The sequence below is a fragment of the Zea mays genome, chromosome 6, assembly GCF_902167145.1.
Source record: "Zea mays cultivar B73 chromosome 6, Zm-B73-REFERENCE-NAM-5.0, whole genome shotgun sequence".
NCBI classification, from domain to species: Eukaryota; Viridiplantae; Streptophyta; class Magnoliopsida; order Poales; family Poaceae; genus Zea; species Zea mays.
Window position 1 is genome coordinate 19,652,717 of NC_050101.1, and position 27,456 is coordinate 19,680,172.

Below are 27,456 nucleotides of genomic sequence, written 5' to 3' on the forward strand. Positions count from 1 at the left end.
GTAATCATTATATACTAACTTTGTATCGAATAATTTATATGTCGTCGCAACGCACGGGCATATACCTAGTTTTTTTTTAAAAAAAAAGTTAAATAATTGTATTTTGGTGGTTGGCGGTCACAAAGCTATTAATAAGGCTCAACGAACAACTGCTCGATAGGATAGTATGTCTGACGGAATTTATTCGTCTGACTTGTAACAAAAAAAAGAGAGAGTTTTAATAAGGCTTAACGAACAACTGCTCGATAGATAGTATGTCTGACGGAATTTATTCGTCTGACTTGTAACAAAAGAGAGAGAGAGAGAGAGAGAGAGAGAGAGAGAGAGAGAGAGAGAGTGAGTTTTATCTATATACCAAAGTTCGCAATTATCTATAAGTTTCTGAAAAGAACCTGTGGCGCTTGCAGGGCACAACTGTGGGACAAAAGGGAGTAGACGCTACGAGCCAATACTACTGACGGAAAACTGAAATAGATATCTAAATTATCCAACATTTGTATCCGGATATCTGTATTCCTTATACAAAGGTTCTGTTTAGTTCACACCGTAAAAAACTTTACCCCCATCACATGGAATGTTTGATATACATACAGAGTATCAAATATATAGCTGCGTGTAAATTATGAGATGAATTTTTTAAACCTAATTAGTTCGTGTGGTACGACAATGTTGTGCTACAGTAAATATTTGCTGATGCTGAATTAATTAGACTTAATAAATTCATGTCACTGTTTACAAACAAGTTATGTAATTAGTCCTTTTATTAATATCCGAAAAACTCTTTCAACATTCCATGAAACATTTAGCAACGAACTCTTACCGAGCCCGTTTTCCACTAGTGGAAAAGAGCACAAAGCCTGCGGCGGTGGAGTTTAATTTTTACAGGCGGTTTCAGTTATCAAGCGCCAGTGCTATTCCTAGTGGCGGTTTCTTAAGAAAACCGCCACTAGAAATCATATTTCTACAGGCGGTTCTTTAAGAAAACCGCCACTAGAAATCATTTTTATCCAGAATTTTTTGAGTGTTTTAAACGACCTTGTATGAAAAAACTACCAACATAAAAGTTGTAGATCTCTAAAAGTTATGAAACTTTGTAGTTGACAACTTTTTTATTTCAAATCATTTTGTCTCACAAAAATTGCATCTAAATTTGTTAAATTTAAAATGCAAATTTTGCAAACGAACTCGGATGGGAAAAGTACCAAAATAAAAGTTGTAGAACTTCAAAAGTTATGAAACTTTATAGTTGACAACTTTTTCATTTGAATTCGTTTACAGCCTCAAATAGTCAATTTATACTCGGATTGTTCTAATGTGTGGACAACAAAACTGCAACATAGACATGAAGTAAGTGATAGGCGGAGTGGTAGAGGGGGCTATGCGCGAGGGAGAGGTTGTGGGTTCGATTCTCACCGGCTGCGTAGCCGCGAAAAATGCCGCGACTTGCGACTTTGACGGAGACGGGAGGGCGGGGCCTAATGAGGCCCCCCTAATAAAAATATTTTTTTTGCTATTTTTAAAACACATTTTATGTTTCTTGGAAAAGATTTTCACTGTCGGTTTTATTACCTCGACCGCCAGTGAAAATCGATTTCCACTGACGGTTTTCTTAGCCCGACCGCCAGTGGAAATCGATTTTCACTGGCGGTTCTCAGTTACCCGCCTGTACAAATAATTTTTTCTACTGGCCCCTAGCACTAACGGTTCTGAAAAACGCCAGTACAAATGTGTTTACAACCGCCTGTATAGAGTTTCTCTATACTAGTGTTCAAGACATACTGGACTCAATCCACGACGATAGCCTACAATCCTTTGGAATACGACCATATAGAGGCCACGGCAGGCTTTGTTGAGGAGGTACTCGAACAAGAGGAAGGCGTGTCTGACTCTGCTCAGATGCGTCGTCCGCATCGCAGAAACAAAGGAGACAGCCGCGGCGGCGGCGTCATCCGCCTGTGGCGGCCTCGCTAGGCCCCCTGCACCCCGCGCTCGCCCACGCCAGACGTCACCACCGCCCCATCTTACCCCTCCCTGCTCCTGCTCTCTCCGTCGGGACTCCGAGCAGATCGAGGCCGGAGAGGAGGATGAGAAGAACACGCCAGATACCAACGCCGCACACCGTGCTGCCCCTGGCGTGGAGCCGCGAGCAGGCCCAGGGTCACCGAAGCCTGGTGTTGAGCACCGTTTGTGGCACTCGGCACGACCGGACGGTTCGACCTGCGGACGGTCCGTCCATAGGCGCGGACGGTCCGCGATAGGATTAGATCAGCCTGTTAAAACTCCTATCTCCTCGCGTGTTTATCCCTCTAATCACGCGGGAGCTGTTGGAGAACGCCTTGTAACGGGTCCAGACCTCCTCCCTTTATATAGATGAAGGGTTACGGTCGATTGAGCGACACAATCGAACCCAAATCAATATATTACCAGTTCTTTACTTTCATGCCCTAGGAGTAGCCAGTAACGTAGCCTTCTTCGTCTCATTCTTCACCTCTTTACGGCTCTACGTCATCTGGAGGCGTCTTGGGTGGCCTGCCGATCCCAAGACAAAACCTAGGATCTCTCCTCCCTGACGGGGTCCCTCCCGGGAGGTCAGATCCAGGTGCTGTTGGCGAACGCCGCCGCCTCTGCGCACACGCGGACTGTCCGGCCACCAGGCGCGGACCGTCCGGCCTCTCCGCAGAGAAGACTCCGCTCCTGCCACAGGTCGCGGACCGTCCGGCCCTAGGCCGCGGACTGTCCGCGCCTCCGCAGAGAGCACCGCCGCGCGGTACACCTCGCAGTGATTGACGCCTAGATCGGCGCCAACACACTTTTTGCCGACTCCGCTGGGGACAAGGCGTGAAGGTCTATCAGATCGGCCCACAATGGCCGGTTCAAAGGGCCCTTCTGATGTCTCTCCCAGCAACATCATCGAGCCAGCATGGGAAACCCTGCCGACTGAAGACCAGCAGGAGTTCGAGGAGCATAAGGAAAGGCTGATCAAGGAGGCTCAGGCGAAATTTCTGACCAACTTCAAAGTGGACAGAAATTAGAAGGTCGTCCGGGTGCGGGCGACTGATCCGGCCGCGCTCCAACCTGCAGCAGCAACCCCTAATGTAAGTACCGCAAACGATATCCAATCCCTCAAGTCTTACGTTGATGAGCAGCGCGAACAAATGCAGAAAATACTAGGGGGGTATGCAAGAGGACCATAGAAAACTAGTGCGCGCATTTGAAAAATCCACTGTGCCCAATTTTCCATCACACAATGTAGGCACCACACACGACGCACTAGAATCATCGGCTGCAAACGGGCATGTACAACCCCAACCATTATATGGCATGCCGTTGAACTCCTACGTCGAAAAAACCCAACCTCCTACACAGGTATGGAAAAAACCTGCCGATCTGCCCATGGCTGGACCATCCGCACATGAGCGCGGACCGTCCGGCCCACCGGCGACTGGCCCTGTTTACCAAAACGGACCACCGAGATTCGCGCCAGCGCCGCCGCAGTCCGTGCAAACCCTAACAGACACGTTCGGACCGTCCGCGCATCACGGCAGACCGTCCGAACACCTCACCGGACAGTCCGCGCATAACGCCGGACCGTCCGCGCACGCGACCAGCAGGGGGTATGTAGAACGTAATAATAGTTACATTCAGCAACCTATACCCCCGCCTCAGCCAAGCTTCCCCTTACTTCCCACCCCACAAATGCATGGAGGTGACCATTTTTCGGCCACCATAAGGCCGAAAAAATATTCTGATCAACAATATGATATGCCTGGAGCAACCATTAATGCCCCACAAGACCCAAACCCATGGGCAAGAAGGCAACATAATACCCAAACACCCACACCCATGTTGGACCAAAGGACCGGTGGACTACCACCGGCCACCATTGACATAGTAAGGGAAGAAATAGCTGGGGCGTTCCGAGATAAGCTCGGAGTTACCATGGCCCCTGGAGGGCAGTCATATCGGAAACCCTATGACAGCCGATTTGACTATCACCCGTACCCGCAGGGAACAAGGATACCCAAATTCACAAAATTTTCGGGTGACCAAGGTAAGAGCACGCACGAGCACATAGGCCAGTTCCTAGCGCAGTTAGGAGAATTGGCCGATACCGAGGCATTCCGTATTCGTTTATTTTCATTGTCTCTGACTGGGACTGCATTTGCCTGGTACCTACGCTACCGCCTAACTCTATTTTTTCATTGAGGGATTTAGAACAAAAATTTTATGATCATTTTTTCTCCGGCGATTATGAGTTAGACTTGGTAGATCTAGCGGCTCTGCGACAGGGAAAGGATGAATCGGTTAATGACTACATCCGGAGATTCTGGGACACTAGAAACCGATGCTTCCAAATTAACCTGGCAGAAAAGGAGCTGGTGGAATTAGCTTTTCATGGAATGCGATATTATTTAAAAGAAAGATTAGAAAGCATTCAATTTTTTACGTTAGCTCGGTTACATCAGAAGGCTTTAGCTTGCGACAGCCGATGCAAAGATATAGCTAAAGCAGTTCGTCACAACGTCCATATAGTAGACTGTGATCAGAATAGCTCAGATGATGAACCGCAAGATATGTACGCCGCTGAGATGGTTTGGCCAAAACAGGCCAAAGCTCCAGTTTGTTCTTCTTTGCAGCCGATTCAAAAGAAACGGCAAGAAGAGGTTAAATTTACCTTTAATGTTAGTAAATGTGACAAAATATTCGATGAATTACTTAAAAGCGGCAACATAAAATTAAATCATACTATGCCATCTGTCGACGAGCTTAAACGTCGAGCTTATTGCAAGTGGCATAATTCGTTCTCTCATGCCAATAATGATTGTAATGTATTTCGACGACAGGTCCAATCGGCCATCAACGAGGGCCGATTGAAATTTCAGAAAATGCAGGTGGACACTGAGCCTTTTTCAATGAATATGATCAACTTCGATGACAAGAAAGTCCTGGTTCGGCCTAGCGCGGCCGATAAGGGCAAAGGCAAGGAGATCATCATCAGCGACCCGCGGGAAGCCGATGAGAATACTAAAATTTCTTGCAGGAAAGTGGTGGCGGAGAAGACCCCAGATGGAGGGGAGACATTGAAGATCACCATCGCAGCCTCCAACGTTGGGGGGCAGGCGCAGACAGGTAGCCAGGCTCGGCCCCCTGTTCTGCGCATCGCGGACGGTCCGGCCCATAGGCGCGGACGGTCCGGGACACCGCCGGACGGTCCGGGTGGGTCCGGCGGACAGTCCAGCAATGCTCAGGGGCAGCGACGACCGCGTACCTTCAAACTGCGACGACCAAAAATAGGTACGTGGAAGACGAACACTTTTAAAGCCTCCGGTCGTTTGGTCAAGGCCGGCCCAACATTTGATCAGCTATTATCTAAATATGTACAAAAGGCCGGCCCCAAGGACCGGCCAGCAAAGCGACCACGCTCACCTGCCCAAGATGGACAAGCAAGATCAATTAGGTTTTCTCATCAAGCAGGGCCGAATAAATCGGCCCAAGACATTGCCCAGCTAACACCACCACCACCAACATCATGGACACCTCCACCACCATATCCATATATGTCGTATCATTATGCATACCCGCCACCACCGTATGTCCAAAATCAAATGTGGGGCATGCCACCATATCCATATGGGATGCCGCAGTACCCCGCTTGGGGGGCACCCCAAACTTCTGTATTTGATAGACTGGCACCCCCACTGCAAGACCGATTGGGTTCACCTCAATCCGGTCACCAGGCGCGGGTCCTACAAGATTGCCGGACTACTCGGCAGCAAAGGCCGACCAATCCGGCAGGGGGGCATAGAGAGGAGATGTCTACAGGCACCAAAAGGACGACGAAAGGAGATATCATCAAAATAGGCACTGCAGATGTCGTCATACAAGGAAACAACGAGGGGCCGATGGTTTTTGGTAAATTGGCCAAGACAGAGGTAGTAAGAGACACAGGAGCGACCAGCAAAGCATCTGACCTGAAGTACTCCATGCCCCGATGGTGTCCATCGGGTCAAACACGGTCTTAAAAGCGCAAATTACAGCGCCTGAGAGCAAAGGAGAGCAGGGAAAATGAGGCGGAAAAAATATTTAATGATACGCATCCCCAGTACCCACCACTACAAAAGAGATGGAGGCCAAAGGCTGCTGAAGCAAATCAAGCGGCCACAAAAACAGATGACAAGACAGAGGTTGCACAACTCTCTGCGGGCATCACGGACCGTCCGGCTCCAGAGGCTGGACCGTCTGATACAAGCGCGGACCGTCCGCGCCTCTCCAGGAGGCCGCCAACGACACGCCAGCACCTATGGAAGAAGATAACATCGAGGAGGACGACCTGCTGGGAGAGGATCTGGTCGACTACGAAGCTTCACCCGGGCATACAGGTATGGATGTGAATGTTATTACATTTTCAGCCGATTATGATATCATCGGCGATGATGAACCTGTAGTTGCTCATTTTGATTTTGGTCCTAAAGAGGCCGTCTTCACCAAACCAAAAGAATTGGTCAACCATTTAAAGCCGCTCTTCGTGCGCGATCACATTGATGGAGTGCCGATTGCTAGGATGTTGGTAGATGGTGGGGCGGCCGTAAATTTAATGCCTTATTCATTATACAGAAAATTAGGTAAATAGGATGACGATCTGATCAGGACTAATATGACTCTCAGTGGCGTTGGGAGTGACAGTCCGATCGAGGCCAAGGGTGTCACGTCCGTTGAGTTGACCATCGGGACAAAGACCCTCGCCACCGCTTTCTTCGTCGCCGAGGTAGAAGGGAACTATAGTTTGATATTAGGCAGGGATTGGATCCATGCAAATCAGTGTATACCTTCTACCTTGCACCAAATGTTGTTACAATGGGTAGGCGATGATGTAGAAAAGATACATGCTGATGCATCGGCTTGTGTTGCTATAGCCGATGCCCCTGTGCTTTGGACCTATGAGACTGCGACATGTCTCACGGGAGTTGATTTTTCTGATTATCAGTTCATAAGTATCGACAGGAAAGGCTTCATTCCTGTAATGCTAGAGCCGATGGAGAATCGACTAAATCCCAAGTAAAGTTTAAATGATGCATACAATCGAAGAGAACACGTCCCAGGTCGCGGATGGTCCGGCCCCTGAGGCCAGACGGTCCGAGGAAGAACAGAGACGGCCGCAAAGCCCAGCCCTCCTCGCGGACAGTCCGGCCCCTAAGGCCGGACGGTCCGGTCTTCTCCGGGACGGTCCGGCCTTTAAGGGCGGACAGTCCGGCTGCTGCCAGAGAGATCTTCTTTCTTGTGCACTACTAAATAATATAGATTCAAAATGCTAACTAAAGTTCTCTCACACCTACTATGTTTCCTAAAGCATGGAGATCCAACGATGCCATAGAGAAGGAATTCACAATATCGGCTTCGTTGACCCACGACGCGTAAACGAGCCAATGATTAAGGATTTTCGAGAGACTACAGTACAATTTATGCATAAGTGTCTTCACAAGCAACGCAATATGGATTACATACTTGTTTCATATAATTTTAAGTTAGTGTTCATTATCTTTTCGTATTCATACCTTTTCTAGATTAAATGTGTTGTCTAAATTTGCTCTCTCTGTGTTTATAAACTTTGTACAGTTTTCACTGGGTACTTATGGTGGTCTCAATGAATGAAGGCATTGTATTTGTCCTTGACTCATTGAGGAAGCCAGCCGACGACTTAAAACTAATGACAGACCTTCTTAAAGAGTAACTCTTACCATTCGAACCTTTCACTATAAACCTCTGTACGATTGAATCATGCATGTACGAAGGACTTATAATTTTCATTTTTTGGCAGAGCATGGAGTCGGCTACGCAAAAAGAATGTCGATCTTAAAGAAACTCTTGATTTTAGGATGAACTTTTCGGTATGTTTGCAGCTTCTCAATCCCTCAAGTTATTTGGTAATAATAATTCACAACTGTTTTCTCGATTTCAGTGTTTGGTACAGAAACAGGGTATCAACCTCTGCGGTTTCTACATTTGTGAATTTATTCACACATTCGTAGGTCAGAAGACAGTAACCAAAGATATTCAGGTACATCAACATTTTCTACAATATTTATGTTGATTAATATTAATTAATAAAGTATCTTAGCTTTTAGTTTAATGCAATCAGGGGCGGATCCAGTATATAAGGTGTGCTGTCACCTGATAACAATGCCTTTAAACTTGGCACAAATATGTTTCTCTATTTTAGTGGGTGACAACAGCCCAGTATATACCTGGTGACATCAGTGTTTCTCTGAAATCAGTCTGCGTCCTCTCAAATTGCTTCTTCACTTGCACTGAGTCTCTTGTTCCCTCTATTGCTTTTAAATATTTCATTTGTGGTGTTTGAATGTTTTGATTTATTTCACATATTTATACTGATGTCTACATTATTTAACTATATGTTCTTTTCGATTAATATGACAATTCATACAAATTGGTTGGTTTCTATAACTTCGTTACTTGAACTATAATCATAATATAGTGTGAATTATGTTTGATTTTCTATATATTATTCACTTACTACATATAAATTTATGTATATATTATTCACTTACTACGTATAATGATTGCACGAGTCTCTTGTTCCCTCTATTGCTTTTAGAGTGACACTTTTTATTAATGCTATTGGCAAATGACAGGTACAAGGGATGCAGGGAGAAGTACTTGGGGAGAATACTATAAAAGCAAATCAAGAACAGCTAATAGGGTTTATTAATAGGGAGGTACAATCTAAAGAAGGAGAGTTCTATTATGAAGGACAAACTCTTCGGGACCACGAAGATTCTAATTCGTATTAAGAATGTAGAAATGAGGATACGCTGTTCGGCTGACAACATTCCTGCTCGAGTGGTTGTTTTCTGTTTTTATTCCAGAAATGAGGACATGTATATATACGCTAGCTGTTCCAGCCGAACAAGTTATAGGAGAATTAATACTCATTTGTATATATTACTATATTAGTGTACACATTTGTATATATCCTTTTTTAATATGAATCTTCCATTTTGCATGTATGAATGACAAAAAATATGTATATAAATGTACACATTTACGTACAGTATCTTTCAATGTAAATATATATAATAAAACGTCCTGGAAACACTAGAACCGGTTTCTGGATAGATCCGTTACTAAAGGAAAAAATCTTTAGAACCGGTTCCTAGCTACATCTGGTACTGAAGCTACAACCTTTAGAATCGGTTGCTTGATAGAACCGATTACTTGATAGAACCGGTTACTTGATACATCCGTTACTAAATCTACACTCTTTAGAATCGGTTCTTTATTAGAACCGTTACTAAAGGTCCGTCTTCAGGCACGGTTCTTTACTGGAACCGGTACTAAAGATGGCTCCTTCAGTACTGGATCTGACCAGAAACCGATTCTAAATTACTAGCTTTAGTACCGGTCTTTACAACCGACACTAAAGTTGTGGGCTTTAGTCTCGGATACAGAGTGGCGGGTGGAAATCCGGTTTTGTAGCCAGTTCCCAACCGGTATTGAATGCACATTCCGCAGTAGTGGTGGCATTGCTGCTTCAAATGGGCATTTTATTTGTTGTTACAATTGTCGAAGAGAAAAAAACTGAACAAATGATGAATAGTGGATGGCTGACTCATGATCTTTGCTTGAGCATGATTTTTTTAATATTATTGTTTTGATTTTTATTATTCCGTTGCAAGCAAATGCTTAATTGCATGGCATTAGAAATTGCGTCTCAACAGGATTCGTATAATTGCATTGGAGATATATTGCTGCGACTATTTTGTTCCCGATGCTAATGCAGCTTAGAAAGACAAATATGTCGTGTCAGATATCAGCCGTGTTATCTTATCGTGCCATCTATATGTTTTTAGTAAAAAAGTTGAGTTAAATTGATTTTTCATATTTATCTAATTTAGTTTATACCTAATATATTTGCTATTGTAAATTATTTTAATACACTTTAATTTATTTATTTTGCTAATGTAATTTTTTTTTTGTACTTATTGATCTGTACTTTTGAAAGGGAAGCACGGATGAAACGTTGTGCTAATGACCAAGAACCAGCTTGCTGTGTTCGCTGCGGCTTAAAGCCGTACTGTTACGGCTGTTTGTACTGCTGCAGCTGCAATTTGTAGAGACAAAATGATGCTAGAGGCACCTGACGTGGAGGATAGGCAATACCAACAGCAAAGGCGTTGAACTTATCTCGTTTCTCGAGATACAACTGCGTACGGGCTTGGGTAACCAAGAAACAGATGAAATGGAACCATGGGCGGAACTACTTGAGGGAGGCTTCCCGTGTGCACATGTGCCCCCCACTAACACAATTCAGTTGTTTGCCGTTTGATTTTTACCACCTTTTGTGCACCCTAGCGGCAAGAAAGAGGATTGAAACAATCATGTAAGACAAATGCTGCATGCATGCATGCCTTCTTCTACATCTATATAAGTGGGTGCTTGTATTGTATGTTCAAGTTTGTAGCAGAACTGAAGCACCACATCACCAACAGCTTCAATATTAGGAAGCAGGTTCATACAAAATGGTATTGCGCTTCAATCCTTTTATTAATCCCATCATCTGAAAATACTATCTGACAAAGTTTGTATCAGCAATATTGTTTAGTTAACATTGTTCGAGGAATACATATATATATATATATATATATATATATATATATATACATATGCAGAGCACGACTCTTGTAAAGGTTGGACCGTGGGGTGGACAAGGTGGCAATCCTCAAGACATCGACGTGCTGCCTGATGAACGCCTAACAAGCATGACGATCCGCAGCGGTGACGTCATTGAAGCTTATGTTGACACTGCTGGGAACGACTACACAACAGATCTTTGGGGTGGTGGAAACGGGAGCTTTACTAAGGTACGTCGTGACTTCCATACAATTATTGGACTGAAAATAAAGAAAATCCTCCAAGGAAGTGAGAAATAATTGAAAGATAATAATCTCAGCAATTTTGCTGCTACGCCTTTACGAAAGCATTTGCCAAGATATAGTTACACATTGTCAATCATTTTGCATCCATCGATGTTTCTTATAATATGTAACTTCGATGCTTTGGCAGATTGAATTAGGTGACGATGAGTATGTGAGGGAAATTTCTGGCACTTACGGCCCTTACGACAATGTACTGAATCTGGTGACGTCACTTAATATTATTGTCACCAACGTTGCTAGCTTTTCATTTGGAAACGCACAAGGAGATACTTTCAGTATCCCAGTGGAGAACGGCGGCCAAATTGCCGGTTTCTATGGGCGCTCAGGGTGGCTTATCGATGCAATTGGCGTCTATATTCATCCCTGAAAAAGAATGGAACCAGAGGCTCGTTTTGGGTTCCTTCCGGTCATCCACGGTTCCGTTGGAGTGTTGTTGCAATAAGACGGCTCCATGTCCTGCTTCGTTGTTTCAGTTTGAACAAACAGATGCCTAAAAAAAAAACCAGAAGCCAGTGATGGTCACAGCATGGACTACTCGTGGATGTGGTTGTATTGTAGGTGTGTGCGAGATGGCCTCGCTGGCCTTCTTCGTATGTAGTGCCGCCGGGTGGTCGGCGGACGGCGGTGGTCCTAGTCTGCTGGAGCTATGGCCAATCGCCAGACGACAGCCGTAGCAGGCCAGGCCACAACTAATTAGTAAAATATTTTATAATGTCATAAAATATTTATTTGTTAAATATTTATTGATAACTATATTTTTTTATATAAGCTAACTTTATGTATGTGATGTACCCACATACTTTAATCTCTATTCATGTAATAATTTTGTAATTACAAATAAATTGATAAAGCAAAATGGCTACTTTATTGCCTACTATACCCATTTGAATTTATCACTTGACCTATCATTTCATTAAACATTATCTACTATAATTTAGTTCACTTCAAATTAAAGATTTTAGAATTCCACTTCGATTTTTTTCAATTGGGTTATCGATGAACTCAGTAGTAAAATTCTATAGAAAAAGTCTACTTAACCCCCCCCCCCCCCTCCCTCCCAAACTATTAGTGGTTCTCTATTTCACCCCGTCACCTATAAAACCAGGTATTCCACCGCTTCAACTATTGAAAACGATCTAAATAATCCCTTGAGGTATTTTCGCTGATGTGGCATATTTAAAACTCTACCTAACCCCTTAACATATCAAGAGTTGATTTCATAACCCCTGAACTATAAAACATGATATGGTTGCCCTTATCTAGAAATGTTCAAATGACCCTGGTATGGTCTTCTAGAGCCATTTGGACACTGCATCCCGCCACACTCGCCTAACTATCCATCCTTACATGCCTTTTTATTCCCTCCAACCCTGCCCTTACTCTGAATAGGCTGACCCATCGCTCGACGAGCAGAACATACCATCTTGTCTGCTGCTCCACCTCTCGGCACTCGCTGATGGCATTAAGCTCAAGCACCAAGCTTGCACCCTCGTCATCGAGCTCCACCCACATCCTCCATCTAGTCAACCTTTAGGTTTTTTAGGTACCCATAGGAGGACAAAGTGAGAGCCTGAGAGGGGCCGAGGATATGGGAGGGGCAGATGACAAGGGTGCATACGCACTGCATGAGCTAAATGCCGCCAAGGAGTGCCGTGAGGTGAAACAAGAGACTAGGTGGTGCTCATCAGGCGGTTGGGCAAGCCTTAAAAGAGTAGAGGAAGGGAGGCAACCGATGGGCCTCCATTCAAGCATGTGAGCTTACGCAGTGTGGCGAGATACATGTCCAAACTGACCTACAAAGTCATGGGAAGGGGGTCATCTGAATATTATTAGATACTTTAAGGTCTACAATATCATATTTTATCGTTGAGAGGTTACATAGTTAGCCCTTAGTATGTTAGGGGTTATATGGACTTTTTAATACGTCACATTAATGTTGCCATGAAACCACTTTCAAAACTGACTTAGGGGTTATTTAGACGGTTTTTAATAGTTTAAGGAGGGTGGAATACCTGCTTTTATAGGTGAGCGGGTGAAATAGACAACCGCTGATGGTCTGAGGCTAAATAGACTTCTTCCAAAATTCTATCCATATATATTGAATTCAACAACGTGCACTATGAGTTCAACTGAATAAATATCTTAATAGAAATTTGAATTTGAGACATCCATTTGTATTCCTACTCGAAAATAGCAGTATTCTTCTTAAATTCGAATTAAAATATGGTAAAATATGATATTTGGATTCAATTTCATGTGAATAACATCAGTTCCAACCTTACCCAATGCAAAAACAAGATGGTGGTGAAGTGAAGGGCCAACATTCTCCATGCTGTATGCAGTAGTAGTGCGCATGTGGTTGGTGGGTTTTCTAACTTTTGTCGTGTTGTTTGTTCTCAACACGCAGCAAACTAGGCCGGTCCAACAACTGAAGTATTAATCTAAAAAATGGAGTATTGTCCTGTCTGACCGTCTGATGTGCTCAAAACGTGGAGAGGTTTATACTACGTAGGGATAGCAACGAGGCGGGTTCGGATCTGGTGGAGCGTCCGTGAACCTACCCCTGAAACCCGAGAGGAACCCCCCTAGTCCTGAACTCTGGTTCGGGTGGTAATTTGGACCCGCCCCAAAACCTGACGGGGACCCAAAACCCGATTGGGGACCCGAAACCCGAACGTGCAGCCATGGGGGGAGAGGGTAGAGCAGAGGACGGTGGGGCCAACCTGCTGGGGCGGCAAGGACGCGCGGCGCTACCAGTCTGCTGGTGCTTGGCCACGTGGGGAATAGGGGACCAGCGCACGATGACCGGTCAGCTGGCGAAGCACCGAGCGGAGAGGCTGTGCGCCGCGCGAGTAGGGGAGGTAGCCGACCGAGCTGGGCGCCGTGTGCTGGGCAAGCAGGAGAGGCGACCGAGCGAGTGGGTGCGGGGCGCCGTGCGCCAGGCGAGCAGGGGTGGGATGGTGTGAGGCAACAGCAGGGGCGACAACAGACCGGCAGACGACAATGTTCGCACGGCCGCAGGGCAGGGATGACACGAGGTAGCAACAGGGGCAGGGCGCGGTGCACCGTGCGGCGGTGCGGGCGTCAGCTGCGGCATAGCGACAGGGGATGGGGAATGGGAAGAGGGGTGGAGACAGGAGAATCAGTGCTAGCCTGCTAGGGTTACAATTACAACATTATTGAGCTACTTGGGCCACTCGTATGGTGGGCTTTTCTACATAGCATTTCGGGTCCCTGACGGGCACCGGCGGGGGAGATTCCAAACCTGACGCTGACCGGCCCTGTTTCGGGTCCCCAACACGAAAACCCGTGGGCTGAGAACTAGACCTATCCCCACCCCCGCAGGGTCTAAATCCCACGGGTTTCGGGTCTAGACTCGACCCGTTGGCATCTTTAATACTATGTAGTGTCTGTATATGTGCTCTCGAGGGGCCTTCACGTGGCCCCGACCGCAAGGACTGAAGATCGACGTCCTTAATGGACCTGACAAAAAAAAAGAAACCACACTATGTAAAAAACTATAGTATCTGTTAGCGCACCCAATAGACGTCGGACGAATGTGCGTTCCCCCAACATGCGTCTATAGTAAGTCACCAACCAGGGTCACCAGCCCGACGAGGTCAACACGCATCTGTAATAAACATTTACAACAGACGCTTGTGGGTGACAAGTGTCTGTAATAACTCTACAGACGCGTGTTGACCGGACGTGTCTTTAGTTAAACGGTATAGCACAGATGTGTGTTGTGTTATCTGTGTCTCTGATAACATGTTAAATAGCTACAAACACATGGAGTTAAGACGCGCCTGTAGTTGCATGTCATATTACAGATAGACGTGTTTTACCTTACAGACACTTGTAGTGAAGATGTGTCTGTAGTTACATGTCATATTACATACGCGTGTTACCTTACAGACACATGTAATGAAGACATGTCTCTAGTATGCGTAAATGGAGCAGACACTTGCTTCACTATACGTGTTTGTGTAACATGATAGACGAGCGTCTGTAGTAAGTGGAGTAGACGTTGTAACAGATGCGTTTGTGGTAGCCGTTGGATAGTGCTAACCAAGAGTCGTTGGCGTCATCTATGGCTTAGGCGGGCGGCACCGGCCGGGGGCACGCGTGGCACAAGCATACGGCAGGCAGGGGGTGGCTCTCTTAGGCGGGCGGCTATTGAGGGCGCGCGGGAGGTTCTCATCAGGCAGGCGGCGGCCGGAGGCATGCGTGGAGTAGGAGGGAGGCCACCAGAGGCACGCACGGCATAGGTGGGCGACGGTCGGGGACGGTGTGATGTAGGCGGCGCTGGCGGCTTGGAGCAGCCAGGGGTGTGGCCAGACGTGCTCCGACCATGCTTCAGCCATTCTCCTTTAGCTTTTGCTCGATCCGTCCATCCATCCATCCACCAACAACCATTTCCTCCTTGGTCCCGTGCATGCTCATAGCTCAGGTAGGTGACCAAAATTCATTCCTAAATAGCATTGTAATTCTTGTGTGAGCGTGAAACTCAATTGTTGGATGGAATCTGTGTGCTTCATTCTATCTCGATCTCTACAGCAGGGTGCACTCATGCTTACTCTTCTTGATCACTACAATGCTTCACCATCGCCATCCTCCAGCAGTGCTTTGCCGTAAAGCAATGGCCAGAGGCGAGCAAACTTGTGAAATAATTAATTTGCATTTTGAAATTTGGTGGGCTTATGTGAAACTGTGATGAAATAGAGCTAAAATTGTTGTGATGATGTGCCAATTTCTTGAATTGATTGACTTATTCTTCCATTTCAATTTTCTTTCATAGACTACAGAGGATCGAAGCCACTAGATGTATCTTCGAAACCATACTTGTGATGACTACTTAGATGGTCTTAAATCTTTCCTAACTGTTGCAGAGGCAGATATGTTGAATGGACAAAAGTTATCCATGTGGTGCCCATGTGCTGACTGTGAGAATGAAAAGCAATACTCAAATTCGTTGACTGTCCATGCCCACCTAATCATTCGAGGATTCATGGATGACTAAAGATGTTGGAACAAACATGGAGAAGAAGATGTCAATGATCGAGACCAGGCGCAGGCTGCTGGTCAATACGATGGCGAGGAAGCACTCCATGAAACTTAGGAAGCACTCCATGAATCTTATGCCGGTGGTGAGGAAGCACACTTTGGCAATCAGGATCTCTCTGATGATAATGTAGCAGATATTGCTACCAGCTATGATGCAGTCCATCTGACAGAGAATCTAGAGGATAAGGTGCATGATACCTTGGGCTTTGAGGAGTATACTGATTTGGAGTTGTAATACCCAAATTTAGTGGATAAAAAAAAATATATAGAATTATTTGGAGGTACCTTATATAGAATTTCTTTTAAGCATATATATATATATATATATATATATATATATATATATATATATATATATATATATATATATATATATATATATATATATATATATATACATATATATATAGAAGGTAACATGGTTAAATCCATTAACAAATTAAAATAAATATTGCATCATCCTGATACTTTTGGTTGTGCACTTAATCTGTGTGTGAAACTCACAAACAAATTAGAATTTGAATATTAAAATTCGAAATTAAGAAGGAAATAACAAAAGAAAAAAAAAGAAAAGCACAGCCTCCGCGTGGGCCGAATCCAACTGGCCGGCCCAGCCTCAACCAAACGCGAGAGCTGCGCTCCCCGCCGGGCGGGGCCCGCGTGTCGGCGCACTCACGCCTCGGCCGCGCGCGGACACACTCGCGTGTTTAGGCGCTGACCAGTGGACCCGCCGCGTCAGCTGAGTCTTCTCCATGCCGGAATCGTAACAAACCGTCGAGCAAATCCCAACAAACTCGCGCCGTAGCCGTATCCGCCGAGATCTTCTCCCGCTGGCCGTGACGGAATCTGTTGGGATCTTGGCCATGGGAGTATAAATCCTAAGCCACGACCGCCCCGCCCTTCCCTAGGACTATACTCACCGAGAGCCTCGCGGGTCATACACCGCCGAGAGTACGAGAGAGAGAAGCACCGGCCGCCACCGTCGCCGCCCGCCTACACCGCCGCTCGGGAGCCATATGGTGGCTGAGGAAGTTCGCCAGTACGTGAGGGACCTGTACGCAGAGCCGCTGGGGTTTGGGGACAACAGGGACGACGGAAATTGCTCATCGGAGTTTCTTCTCTCGCTGTTGATCCGCTCCGCGCGTGGACCGCCCAATCCCGTCTCCATCCCGGTGAGAGCCCTTCCGAACCTTCATCTTCACATTCACATCGCATAGCACCAAGGTTCGTAGAGTATGTTATGTCGGGTGGTCGGGGATCTGTCGCCAAAGTTGCACCACCACCGCGGATACGCCATCGCCGCGGTCGAGTTATTGCGCCGCTGGATTCACGGTGGGGAGCTTCTCAATCATTTCGCTGTGGTCAATACGTCGTGTTGCACCGATCAGCACACGTTTGGGGCACTAGAGAGTGAGACCGGCATGGCTCCGGCGACGCGCCGCCGTGGTACTCGGGCGTCGCCCTACTCAGGCGGGGAGGGGGGAGAACGATGCACGGATGCCGTTGAGGCATGGATGAATGGCCAGGATTATGGGTTGCGTACCGCTTTGTGGGGATTGAATCTGGACTAATGGATTTTGATCGGGCGGCCGAGATCGCGTACCGATTCGTTATGATTCTGATTGAATCCTGTCCACCAGTTTTAGATCGGACGATTGTGGTCGGCCGATACCCCTTAGACCGCGTACATTTGCTTAAGAGACCCTGCCATTTTCAGAAATAAACCCGCCGTCCAAAAACAATAGAAAATAATTACATATTAGTCCTAAATTTTACAGATTGAACCTTGAGCTTCTTTAAAATGTTGGCCGACGTCCAATAGGGATTAAATAATTGTAAATTGAATATAGAAATTGATTTTTAGTATAAAATAAATCCAGAAACTTGGTAAAATTCATAACTTACCCGTTTTAACTCCGTTTTTAGTGGATCTTGAACCTATAGTTTCGTATCGACGCGTAGAATATTCCTATGCTGTTTGTACTCATGTTTGGTGTGATGTTAATTTTGTCTCTATATTGTTTGTTTGTGTTGCCGCGAATAGACGAGCAAGTGACCGAGGAACCCGAAGCAACCCAAGTTGGAGATTCTGAGCAGGAGCTCGCAGAAGGCAAGTTGTGTCCTTGATCACCTTCTTTAACCCAATAATGTTTATGATCTCACCAATGCATGCACTGTTAGGTTAAATTGATGGGACCTAATAGGTTGCCTAGTTTTGTTTACCCTACACCTTGAATACAAATGAATTATTGGGTAGTCTTGCTAGTGCTCTACCTGGTTTTTGGGTTATTGATACTTATGATTCACGTCCATGTTCTATTGTGATTTATTATTGTTGGCTTTATTATTATGCATGATAAGATCATTTTGTTAATTGGAACATGGAGAACCACCCGAGACAACAGTGCAACCACAAGGACTATATGGCTCTGGTCTTGGCCAATTAATTAGGAAAGCTAGGGAGGGATTACCTTACCCGAAAGGGGCAAGCGGGGAGTGAATCGCTGCAGAGCATAGTGCTGGCTGTAATTACTGCGATGGGGTTACAGACCGTGGAACAAGGCACTATGTTCCCTTTTGCCTGAAACCGTAGCGGGTTTTCCCAAACTAGTGGAACTTTGTAAAGGCCTCGTAGTGAGCCCTTGCCTACTCACCTTGGCAGTGTTTAAGGGTCTGCGCAACCCGAGGCAAATAAGGTATCACGACTTGTGGGTAAAGATGTGCCACCTCTGCAGAGTGTAAAACTGATATATCAGCCGTGCTCACGGTCATGAGCGGCTCGGACCCTCACATGAGTAATTTATGGAACTAAACTTAACCTGTCATGCATGCATTGCATTGTGGGAAACATTATTATTGTTATTTATGATCATTTATATTATTGGGATGGTATTTACTTATACTTAGTAACTGCTAATAAAATTTTGACCAACCTATTAAAAGCAATGCTCAGCCTTAACCATTTATCTTGGTAAGCCTTACACTACACATTACCCACACTTGCTGAGCGATGACCGTATGGGAGCTCACCCTTGCAATAATCACACCAGGTGAAGAGCAGGTACCACCAGAGGAGGACTACTACGACGAGTTCGACGAAATCTAGGCCGTCGTCTCCCAGTCAACTATGGCGCCGTGGAGATAGTGTTTCTGATCTATTTTATTATTATCGGTTATTTTTGTAAGACATTATCATTATATAATAAAATTTATGACATTCGTCTCGATACACTGAGTCATTGTATGTGTGGATCTCGATTTGGCGCACATATGAGGCGCACCCGGGTTTGCCCTTAAATCCGGGTGTGACAGGAGTTCAAGAAGCTGAAACAACCGCTGAAAGACATGAAGACCCCACTCTATCTGAGTTGCTAGGAGAGGTATACGAAGTTGTCCGCTTCACTAGCTTCTCCAATTGAAGGCAACGCATCATTGGGCTGACAAGAGCTTCAGAGAATTGCTAGAACCACTTATGGATATGCTTCACAAGGGAAATGGGATATCCAATACTACATATGAGGCCAAGAAGATCGTTTGTCAACATTCGGTTTGCACTGAGCATAGATGGCATGAAACAATCTGGTAACATGAGTAGCTCACATAGTGTGTGGCATGTGTTGTCAACTATCCACAACTTTCCACCCTGGTTGTGTAATAAGAGGAGGTACATGATGATGTCAGTTTTGATCTCTGGTCCGCATCAACCAGGTGTTAACATCGACGTGTTTCTTAGGCCGCTTATTGATGATTTCAAAAAACTTTAGAAAGAAGAGGGTATTAGAGTATACGATGGTTTAAGAAAGAGTGTTTCAACTTATGTTCCATGTTGTTCACCACCATCACTGATATTCTAGGACATCGTAGCGTGTCTGGGCAGAGCAAAGGAGAAAAAGACTACTTTTAATGCATAGATAACACAGAGACTAATTGCCTGAATAACTCAAAGAAGAGGGTTTATGTAAGGCACCCACATTTTCTTCCTAGGTCTCATCCATACCAGGAAATGAAAAGTCTGTTTGATGGGACGAGGGATACATGACTACCCCAAGGCATTTCCGCGAGGAAAGTGTTGACGGTCCTTAACTATCAATTTTGACCATCAACACGACCTAGTTCCACTCGTACTTGGAGATCTTTGCTCATGCACAAAAACTATACAAAATATCAAATAATCAAGCATTAGAAGCAAATGGAGCAAGGTGAGCCACCATGGCCCACTTGGAGGTGGCGACCGCGACCTAAGGGCAGTGACCGCCATGGCACTTCTTGTGCCACCTCACCTATCCATGGGAGAGGCCAAGAAACACACCCCCAAGCCTTTTCCACCATTGATTCCAAGTCGGTGCAAGGTCAAAGGTCAAAAATCAGCATCACATGGATTGCTGACTCATCACGGCGTATGTTGGTGCTCAAATGGACCAAATGGCGCCATACCGACACTCCACTACAACCCAAGGGGGCCCACACCAAAGGAGGAGGGCCCACTCATCAGAGTGGGGGCAGCCGTCGCCCTACCCACTACGCCCGCCGGCCCACTTTGGCCAAACCGCCTCGGACAAGGTCGGTTGCTTTCCCCACATGCAAGGCACATGCCAAATTACCACCCCCGTTGATCTTATGGTGGTTTATGGTCGGTTTCATCCAACGGAGGCCAAGGGACGTCACGCATATCACTAACATGGCAATGGAATAGCCCCTACTCCACCTTAGGCTATAAATAGGACCTTTATCCCTCACTTGTAACACACACCAACACATACCAAGCTCTCTCTACTCTCTCAAGATGTAGCTCTAGTAGTAGTTAGTCTTGGTGGGAGCTTTGCTAGGAGCCTAGGAGTCTGGAGCAGTCTTCAAGAGTCTGGTATATCTTAGCCCTTCTCTTATAATACTTTCCTTAATTCAATAATATATTACTTTCTATACAAGTTCTACTTCAAGTCTTTTACTTTCAGTACTAGTCTTGTTCTCTAGTTATGCTTTGTGTTGCATGTATTACCTTTATTAGTGGTAGGTTCTCATGGCATGTTTTCTTCATCACTAGCTGGTGCTCTAGTCTTAACATGAGACTACGAGTAGTATCACATAGTGTAAGTATGGTGCTTAGATTATGGAGGTACCTTGGATTGTGGCTAGCCCTCCGAATAGTTGTGGTAATGGCAGGTGGTGACAACCCTATTTACCTATGTATTCCTCCACGTTGGTGCTAGTTATTAAATCATAGGGCTCGTTGTGCTTTGTGCCTAATCAATCCTCTAGGCGAGTTTAGAGCAGGTACGCCCTGAAGTGTTCGTGCATCCTACCCTAATCTTGGTTTATCTGTATCATCAAAGTATGTTGCTAGAGTATTGCTTGAATAGAAGTAATTCAGGATTAGTGTGCTATCTTTCATAGTTTCATCTCATTTAGTTGTTACACTTCCACTTTTCCCTTTTCATGTGTATATCTTCTATGTGTCACCCTTATTTTATTGTATGTCACTTACCCCCACTTTAGTCTAGATGATATACTAGCTAGTAGACACATGATGGTTAACTATCACTATCTTTAACCTTGCTTCCCTATGGATAAATACTGTCGGAGGGAAAATCCTCTGGCCGGGTGGCGGAGTGCACCCGCCCTAATCCTAAGATGTGGAGGGGGCCTAGGTACTTGCCTGTCTGGTGATTTTTGTTGATGAACACAAGAATACTCGAGGGTTTATAGTGGTTCAGGCCGCCGGAGCGTAATACCCTACATCCACTGTGCGTAAGTTGTATTGACCGTGTCCTGCAACGCTGTGCCTCCTCCCTTTTATAGTTTAAGGGAGGTACATACAAGGATGCTGAGCCCCAACATGTGGGCCCAGGAGTATAATAGAAGGAATATGTGAATAATTAACCCTGTCAGCACACAAGGTGGGTGATGGCTTCTTTCCTTGGAGTATGGAGTAGCCTGGTACACCTGTTATGCGTAGAGGTGTATTGGAGGAGCCGTTCAGATTCCCTCTGGCTTAGTAACGTATGAGTAATCAGCGGGAGTCATGATGACTGCGGTCCATGCAGCATTGACAGGCAGTAACCCCATTCTTGGTAACGCGCGAGTAATGGTGAGTCACTGTCCTTGTTGTAGTAACGTGTGAGTAACTGCGCAGCCCACGCAGTCCGGAATGGGCGCGCCGCCTGTCACCGGAACGGACAGGCGCACGTCTTATCCGTAATAAATGCAAAGATGCGCGTAGCCCAGAGGCTTTATGCCAGCTTCCGCCCGTTAGCTTACGCCACGCGCAGCAGGCCACGTGTCAACACCGGACCCCCGCCTCGGTCCTGATTGAGGCCCGAGTATATTCTGTCCTGGAACCCTGGGACCCCACTGTGGGCGACCCGGACCCCATATAGGGGGGTCCGGATCTCATCCCAGGGGTCCGGTTCCCACATGTGGCGGTCCTGGACCAAATTTGGAGACCAGGACTGTACATACAGGGGTCCGGGACCTTCCCATGGGGGTCCGGACCCACGGGTGGTGTCTCAGAGCATGGAGGGCAGAACTGTACGCACAGGGGTCCGGGACCTTCCCATGGGGGTCCGGACCCACGGGTGATGCCTCAGAGTATGTTACTTTCCCTGGACACGTGTCGGCACTGGACCTGCCCATGCGGTGGGGTCAGGTGCTGCTGCTGACCCAGAGTAGCCGCCCGAGGCTTGGGCGAGTCACGACCTGGCCCCACATATAGTTCTTTTACCACGCGACTAAAAAATAATCGCGTGGGTACTGTGCTTTTATGCAGCAGTAATGGGTACCCTAGTTCCAGGGTACCGACAGTGGCCCCCGGGCCCACCTCAGGGGAGGATGCGTGCCTGCAGGTGGGGCCAAAACTTGTGCTTTGCCTCAACATGGCTTGACCGGTGATTGATGCGCTGTTCTAGCACGTCTGCTGACGCACTCGCCATCAATCCACCTTCGGTCACGTCAACTGCCATATCTGTCCCCGCGGCTGACTGACCCACGGCCCCCACGCCTGGTGGTTTCGTCGGGCCACGCACGGGGCGCTTCGTTGCTGCTGCATTGGTTTTAAAAATAACCCTTTGTCTTCTGCAGCGGCACCAAGGAGGCGCACTATCACGCGCGGCGGTTCACACCCCGCCCTTTCTGCACCCGGAATCCGGCACACCGACCGTATGACTTGTGGACCCGGGCCCCTGTGTCACAAACTGGACTGCCTGGGTCCAAGGTGTCCGCCGAACGGGATTTCTTGCGGCATTTTAGGGACGCACGAGAGAGTTTCCCTGAAAAAGGATTTACCCCGCGTGCAGCAGTTACCTTTTCGCGTTTTCTCCCAACCGGCTGCGCCCCTTTGCCTTCGTGCTCCTCTGCTCCACACCCGCGCCGCCACACACGCCATGGCCTCGCTCGGTCACCCTGATCGCTTTTAGGCTGAGGAAGAGCTCAATCTGGTGCGCGGCCTGCTTGGGTGGAGCGCGCCAGGGCTCGCTGGAAGGATCCGGGCCGGCGCTGTCCCCCTCGGTGCTCTCGCCGCCGGGGAGTTTGTGCTGTTCATCTCGTACATTTCTTGCGGGTTGGCGCTGCCGGTTTCGCCCTTCTTCCTGCTACTGCTGGAGGAGTTCGAGCTTCAACTTCAACACCTCACGCCTCACTCCATCCTCCAGGCAGCGATCTTCGTCCACCTCTGCGAGATGTTTGTAGGTGTGGCCCCCTGCACTTCCCTCTTCCGCCATTTCTTTGTGCTGGCCAGGTCTGGGAAGGCTAGGGACCACATCGGTGCCTACTATTTTCAGACGAGACCAGATCCGGCCATAGCTTACATCCCCTCCTTTGGTGGTGCAAGGTGGGAGAACTGGTGCAGCGACTGGGTGATCGCCAGTACCGAGGCCAACGACCGCCTCATCCTGCCGACCAATGGGCCAGCACTCGACCGCAAGCAATGGAGGACCAAGCCATCCCTCTCTCCAGAGTTCCTGCCCGTACTGGACAGGATCAAGATCTTGGTCACGGGCGGCCTGACGTCAATGCACGTGGTCGGCGATCTCCTGAAGCGCCGGATCTCGCCGCTGCAGCAGAGGCCCCGCCTGTCCTGCTGGTTCACCGGCCCGAATGACATCTGTAGGATCCACCGCGGGCCGGGTACCGATCTGTCCTGGGACGAGCTGGAACTCCTGGTGAAGGGGATTACTGGGGAGACTTTTGTCCCGGAATCCTTGATACTCCCCCAGGGCATCGCAGCACTCTGTGACGATGACCCAGGCCTGAGGACGGCGATCCTGGCCTCACTGCCAACCCTTGATGAGAGCGGCGTGGCGGTTCGCCAGACCGGCGGCCAGGACCCCCACCACGGGATCCGGATTCCTGGTGTATCGGCTGGGGGTCCACAACCCGTCGATGTGGCTCCCAGGGCCAATCCCGCCATGGCCCCCAGCCCCTTGGACAAGGGCAAAGGGGCTGCAAGTAGTGCCTCCGCCCCAGGTAGCTCCAGGGGGGTCGGAGGAGGAGAGGCGGCGCAGGTTGCGCCGTGCTGACGGGTCGTTCGTTTCGGAGCCTGACCCGAAGCGCCAGAAGGCTATAGATGGGATCGAGGAGGCCAGCTCCCAGGCTCAGGGCGCGCAGAGGCGCGTCAGTACTCCGGTCCCGTCGCCACTACCAGCATCCGGGGGTGATCGCCCCCGGGAGCACCAACAGCAGCAGCAGCAGCAGCCTCAGCAGCAGCCACCACCACAGCAGCAGCAGCAGGAGGAGCAGCAGCAGCTGCCTCAGCAGCAGCCACCACAACAGCAGCAAGAGCGGCGGTCGCCTCGCTTCCAGGGTCACTGGAAAGTCCAGGGCCCCAAGTAAGTGCAGTCCCTTTTTCCACGAGCCTGATCATTATGCCGATCAGTCTTAACCCATCTTCTGTTTGCCAGGGCTTCTTCCTCCGCTGCTCCCAAGGCCACGCCTCCTCCATCGGATACAAGGCCTACCGATGGGTCTGGTTCTCAGCAGCAGGGATCCGCTGAGGGTGGTGCCGGCGGTCCGCTCCCAGCTGCTACCGGGACAGCGCCAGCAGGCTCCCATGCCCCAGCTGGGGATCCGGTGGCAGTGGCGCCAGCGCCAGGCGGCGTCGCTGCGGCGGAGAAGGTTCCAGCTGGGGGACCCACGCCCACTCCCAGCGCTGGGGGTGACACAGGGGGCGCGTCCAGCTCCATCCCCCCGCCTGCTCTGGAGGAGATGGAGGTGGTCTTTGGGCGGCGACTCCGGTCGGGTGCCGAACGAGAAGCGGCGCCAGTCCCCCTCCCCCGCATGCTGTCCCGCGCCCACCAGGTTCTCAGGGAGACTGAGGCAGCAATCTTGCGGGAGTGGGAGGCACTTGAAGCTGAGCGCCAACGCCTCAATGATTGGCGCACCCAACTGGAGGAGCGCACCAAGACGGCGTCCCGACAGTTCACCTCCGCGCGGTCCCAACTCGAGCGGGACCGCAAGGAGTACAAGAAGGACCTCCAGAGGGTATGCATCAGGGAGCTGGAGGCGACCCGGAAGGAGAAAAAAGTGGCCCAGCGGGAGGAAGCCGTGACCCTAAAAGAGAACCTTATGGCAGAGTACAAGTCCAAGCTGACGGCTCTGGATGAGATTCTGAAAGGCCAGCAGACCCAGCAGGTGGAGCTTGCTGAAAAGCTGCAGAAATGGGAGCAAGAGCTCGAGGGCAAGGCCAGCAACGTCGCCCTCGCCGAGGAAAACTTTAAGGAGAAGGAGCTGTCCTTGGATAGGCGGGAGAAGGATCTCGCCTTCAGGGAAGAAATGCTCATTCGGCGAGTGAGAGCACCTAGAGGGGGGGGGGTGAATAGGTGATCCTGTAAAAACTTCAAACTTAAGCCACAAAAACTTGTTAAGTGTTAGCACGATTAATGCCAAGTGGCTAAGATGAAGTCTCAACAAAACACAGTACCACAAGAAAATCAAGCACATAGGTGACACAGTGGATTTATCCCGTGGTTCGGCCAAGACCAACTCTTGCCTACTCCACGTTGTGGCGTCCCAACGGACGAGGGTTGCAATCAACCCCTCTCAAGCGGTCCAAAGACCCACTTGAATACCACGGTGTTTTGTTGTTCCTTTCACTATCCCGTTTGCAAGGAATCTCCACAAATTGGAGTCTCTTGCCCTTACAAGTATATGATCACAAATGAAACACAGAGTAAGGGAGGGAAGCAACACACACAAATCCACAGCAAAAGCGCACACACACGGCCAAGAATCGAGCTCACAAAACTATCTCAGAGTTCTCACTAGAACGGAGCTCGAATCTCTTAGAATCACAAACGAATGCGCAAAGACTAAGTGTGGATGATCAAGAATGCTCAAGAGTTGCTTGTGTATCTCCTCCATGCGCCTAGGGGCTCCTTTTATAGCCCCAAGGCAGCTAGGAGCCGTTGAGAGCAATTCTGGAAGGCTATCCTGGCCTTCTGTCGACGGGGGCACCGGACAGTCCGGTGCACACCGGACACTGTCCGGTGCCCGATTTGTTTCCTTAAACGGCGAAGACGACCGTTGCAGACCGTTGGCAGATCTGGCGCTGTTGGCGCACCGGACATGTCCGGTGCACACCGGACAGTCCGGTGCCGTCTTCCGACCGTTGGCTCGGCCATGTGTCCCGCGCGGATTGCGCGGCCGACCGTTGGCCCTGGCCGACCGTTGGCTCACCGGACAGTCCGGTGCACACCGGACAGTCCGGTGAATTTTAGCCGTACGCCGCCGGCCAATTTCCCGAGAGCGGCCAGTTCGAGCCGAGGCAGCCTGGCGCACCGGACACTGTCCGGTGCACACCGGACAGTCCGGTGCTCCAGACCGAGCTGGGTCTTGGCTGCACACAGCCAAGTCACTTTCTCCTCTTCTCTCTTCTTCTTCTTTCTGTTTCTAACACTTAGACAAATATATTAGTACACAAAACCAATGTACTAAGGCTTAGAAACATACCTTTACTTCATGATTTGCACCTTGTTCATCCATGCACATAAATTCACAATTAAGCACATGTGTTGGCACTCAATCACCAAAATACTTAGAAATGGCCCAAGGGCACATTTCCCTTTCAATCTCCCCCTTTTTGGTGATTTATGCCAACACAACATAAAGCAACTAGAACAAGTGCAAACTCACTTCAAATAACACTTAAATTTATTTTGAATCAATTTTGGCATATATGGATCATCCTTTGCCACCACTTGGTTTGTTTTTGCAAATCAAACTCAAATCTCTATCTCTAAGTTAAACACACATGTTGAAGCATAAAGAGAATCATTCCAAAAGAGATTGATCAAAGATTTCAAAAACTCCCCCTATTTCCCATAATCAATACTTCTCCCCACAAGAAGCCAATTATTGACAAGAGAGACAACATAAGAATTTTGACAAACCAAAAATTCTATTCTACTATTTTCAAAATCTCTCAAGTGGTAGCTGATCCATTTATTGC

The 27,456-nt window shown here is 47.9% G+C and overlaps 3 protein-coding genes across 3 annotated transcripts; all 3 read left to right on the forward strand.

Annotated features, from left to right (window-relative positions):
* Positions 1-7,080: 7,080 nt before the first annotated feature.
* Positions 7,081-8,935, forward strand: LOC103630887 (uncharacterized). Its single transcript, XM_020540221.1, has 4 exons — positions 7,081-7,725; positions 7,817-7,886; positions 7,958-8,056; positions 8,652-8,935. Exons 1-4 carry the CDS (start codon positions 7,631-7,633, stop codon positions 8,808-8,810), a joined length of 423 nt encoding a protein of 140 aa, XP_020395810.1. The 5' UTR covers positions 7,081-7,630; the 3' UTR covers positions 8,811-8,935.
* A 1,441-nt stretch (positions 8,936-10,376) lies between these two features.
* Positions 10,377-11,718, forward strand: LOC103629073 (salt stress-induced protein). The gene is made up of 3 exons (XM_008650268.4): positions 10,377-10,541; positions 10,689-10,880; positions 11,083-11,718. Exons 1-3 carry the CDS (start codon positions 10,539-10,541, stop codon positions 11,320-11,322), a joined length of 435 nt encoding a protein of 144 aa, XP_008648490.1. The 5' UTR covers positions 10,377-10,538; the 3' UTR covers positions 11,323-11,718.
* A 5,203-nt stretch (positions 11,719-16,921) lies between these two features.
* On the forward strand, positions 16,922-19,245 carry LOC100501004 (uncharacterized). Its single transcript, NM_001195870.2, has 2 exons — positions 16,922-17,191; positions 19,070-19,245. The coding sequence occupies exons 1-2, from the start codon at positions 17,036-17,038 to the stop codon at positions 19,202-19,204; spliced, it is 291 nt and encodes a 96-aa protein (NP_001182799.1). The 5' UTR covers positions 16,922-17,035; the 3' UTR covers positions 19,205-19,245.
* The last annotated feature ends 8,211 nt before the right edge of the window (positions 19,246-27,456 follow it).

Excerpts from the sequence above, each read along its gene's own strand:
- LOC103630887 (XM_020540221.1), top strand. The coding sequence starts at position 7,631 with ATGGTGGTCTCAATGAATGAAGGCATTGTATTTGTCCTTGACTCATTG. Across the intron at positions 7,726-7,816 it reads ATGACAGACCTTCTTAAAGA|AGCATGGAGTCGGCTACGCA; the intron begins GTAACTCTTACC and ends ATTTTTTGGCAG. Across the intron at positions 8,057-8,651 it reads CAGTAACCAAAGATATTCAG|GTACAAGGGATGCAGGGAGA; the intron begins GTACATCAACAT and ends GGCAAATGACAG.
- LOC100501004 (NM_001195870.2), top strand. The coding sequence starts at position 17,036 with ATGGTGGCTGAGGAAGTTCGCCAGTACGTGAGGGACCTGTACGCAGAG. Across the intron at positions 17,192-19,069 it reads CCAATCCCGTCTCCATCCCG|GTGAAGAGCAGGTACCACCA; the intron begins GTGAGAGCCCTT and ends TAATCACACCAG.
- LOC103629073 (XM_008650268.4), top strand. Across the intron at positions 10,881-11,082 it reads GAAACGGGAGCTTTACTAAG|ATTGAATTAGGTGACGATGA; the intron begins GTACGTCGTGAC and ends ATGCTTTGGCAG.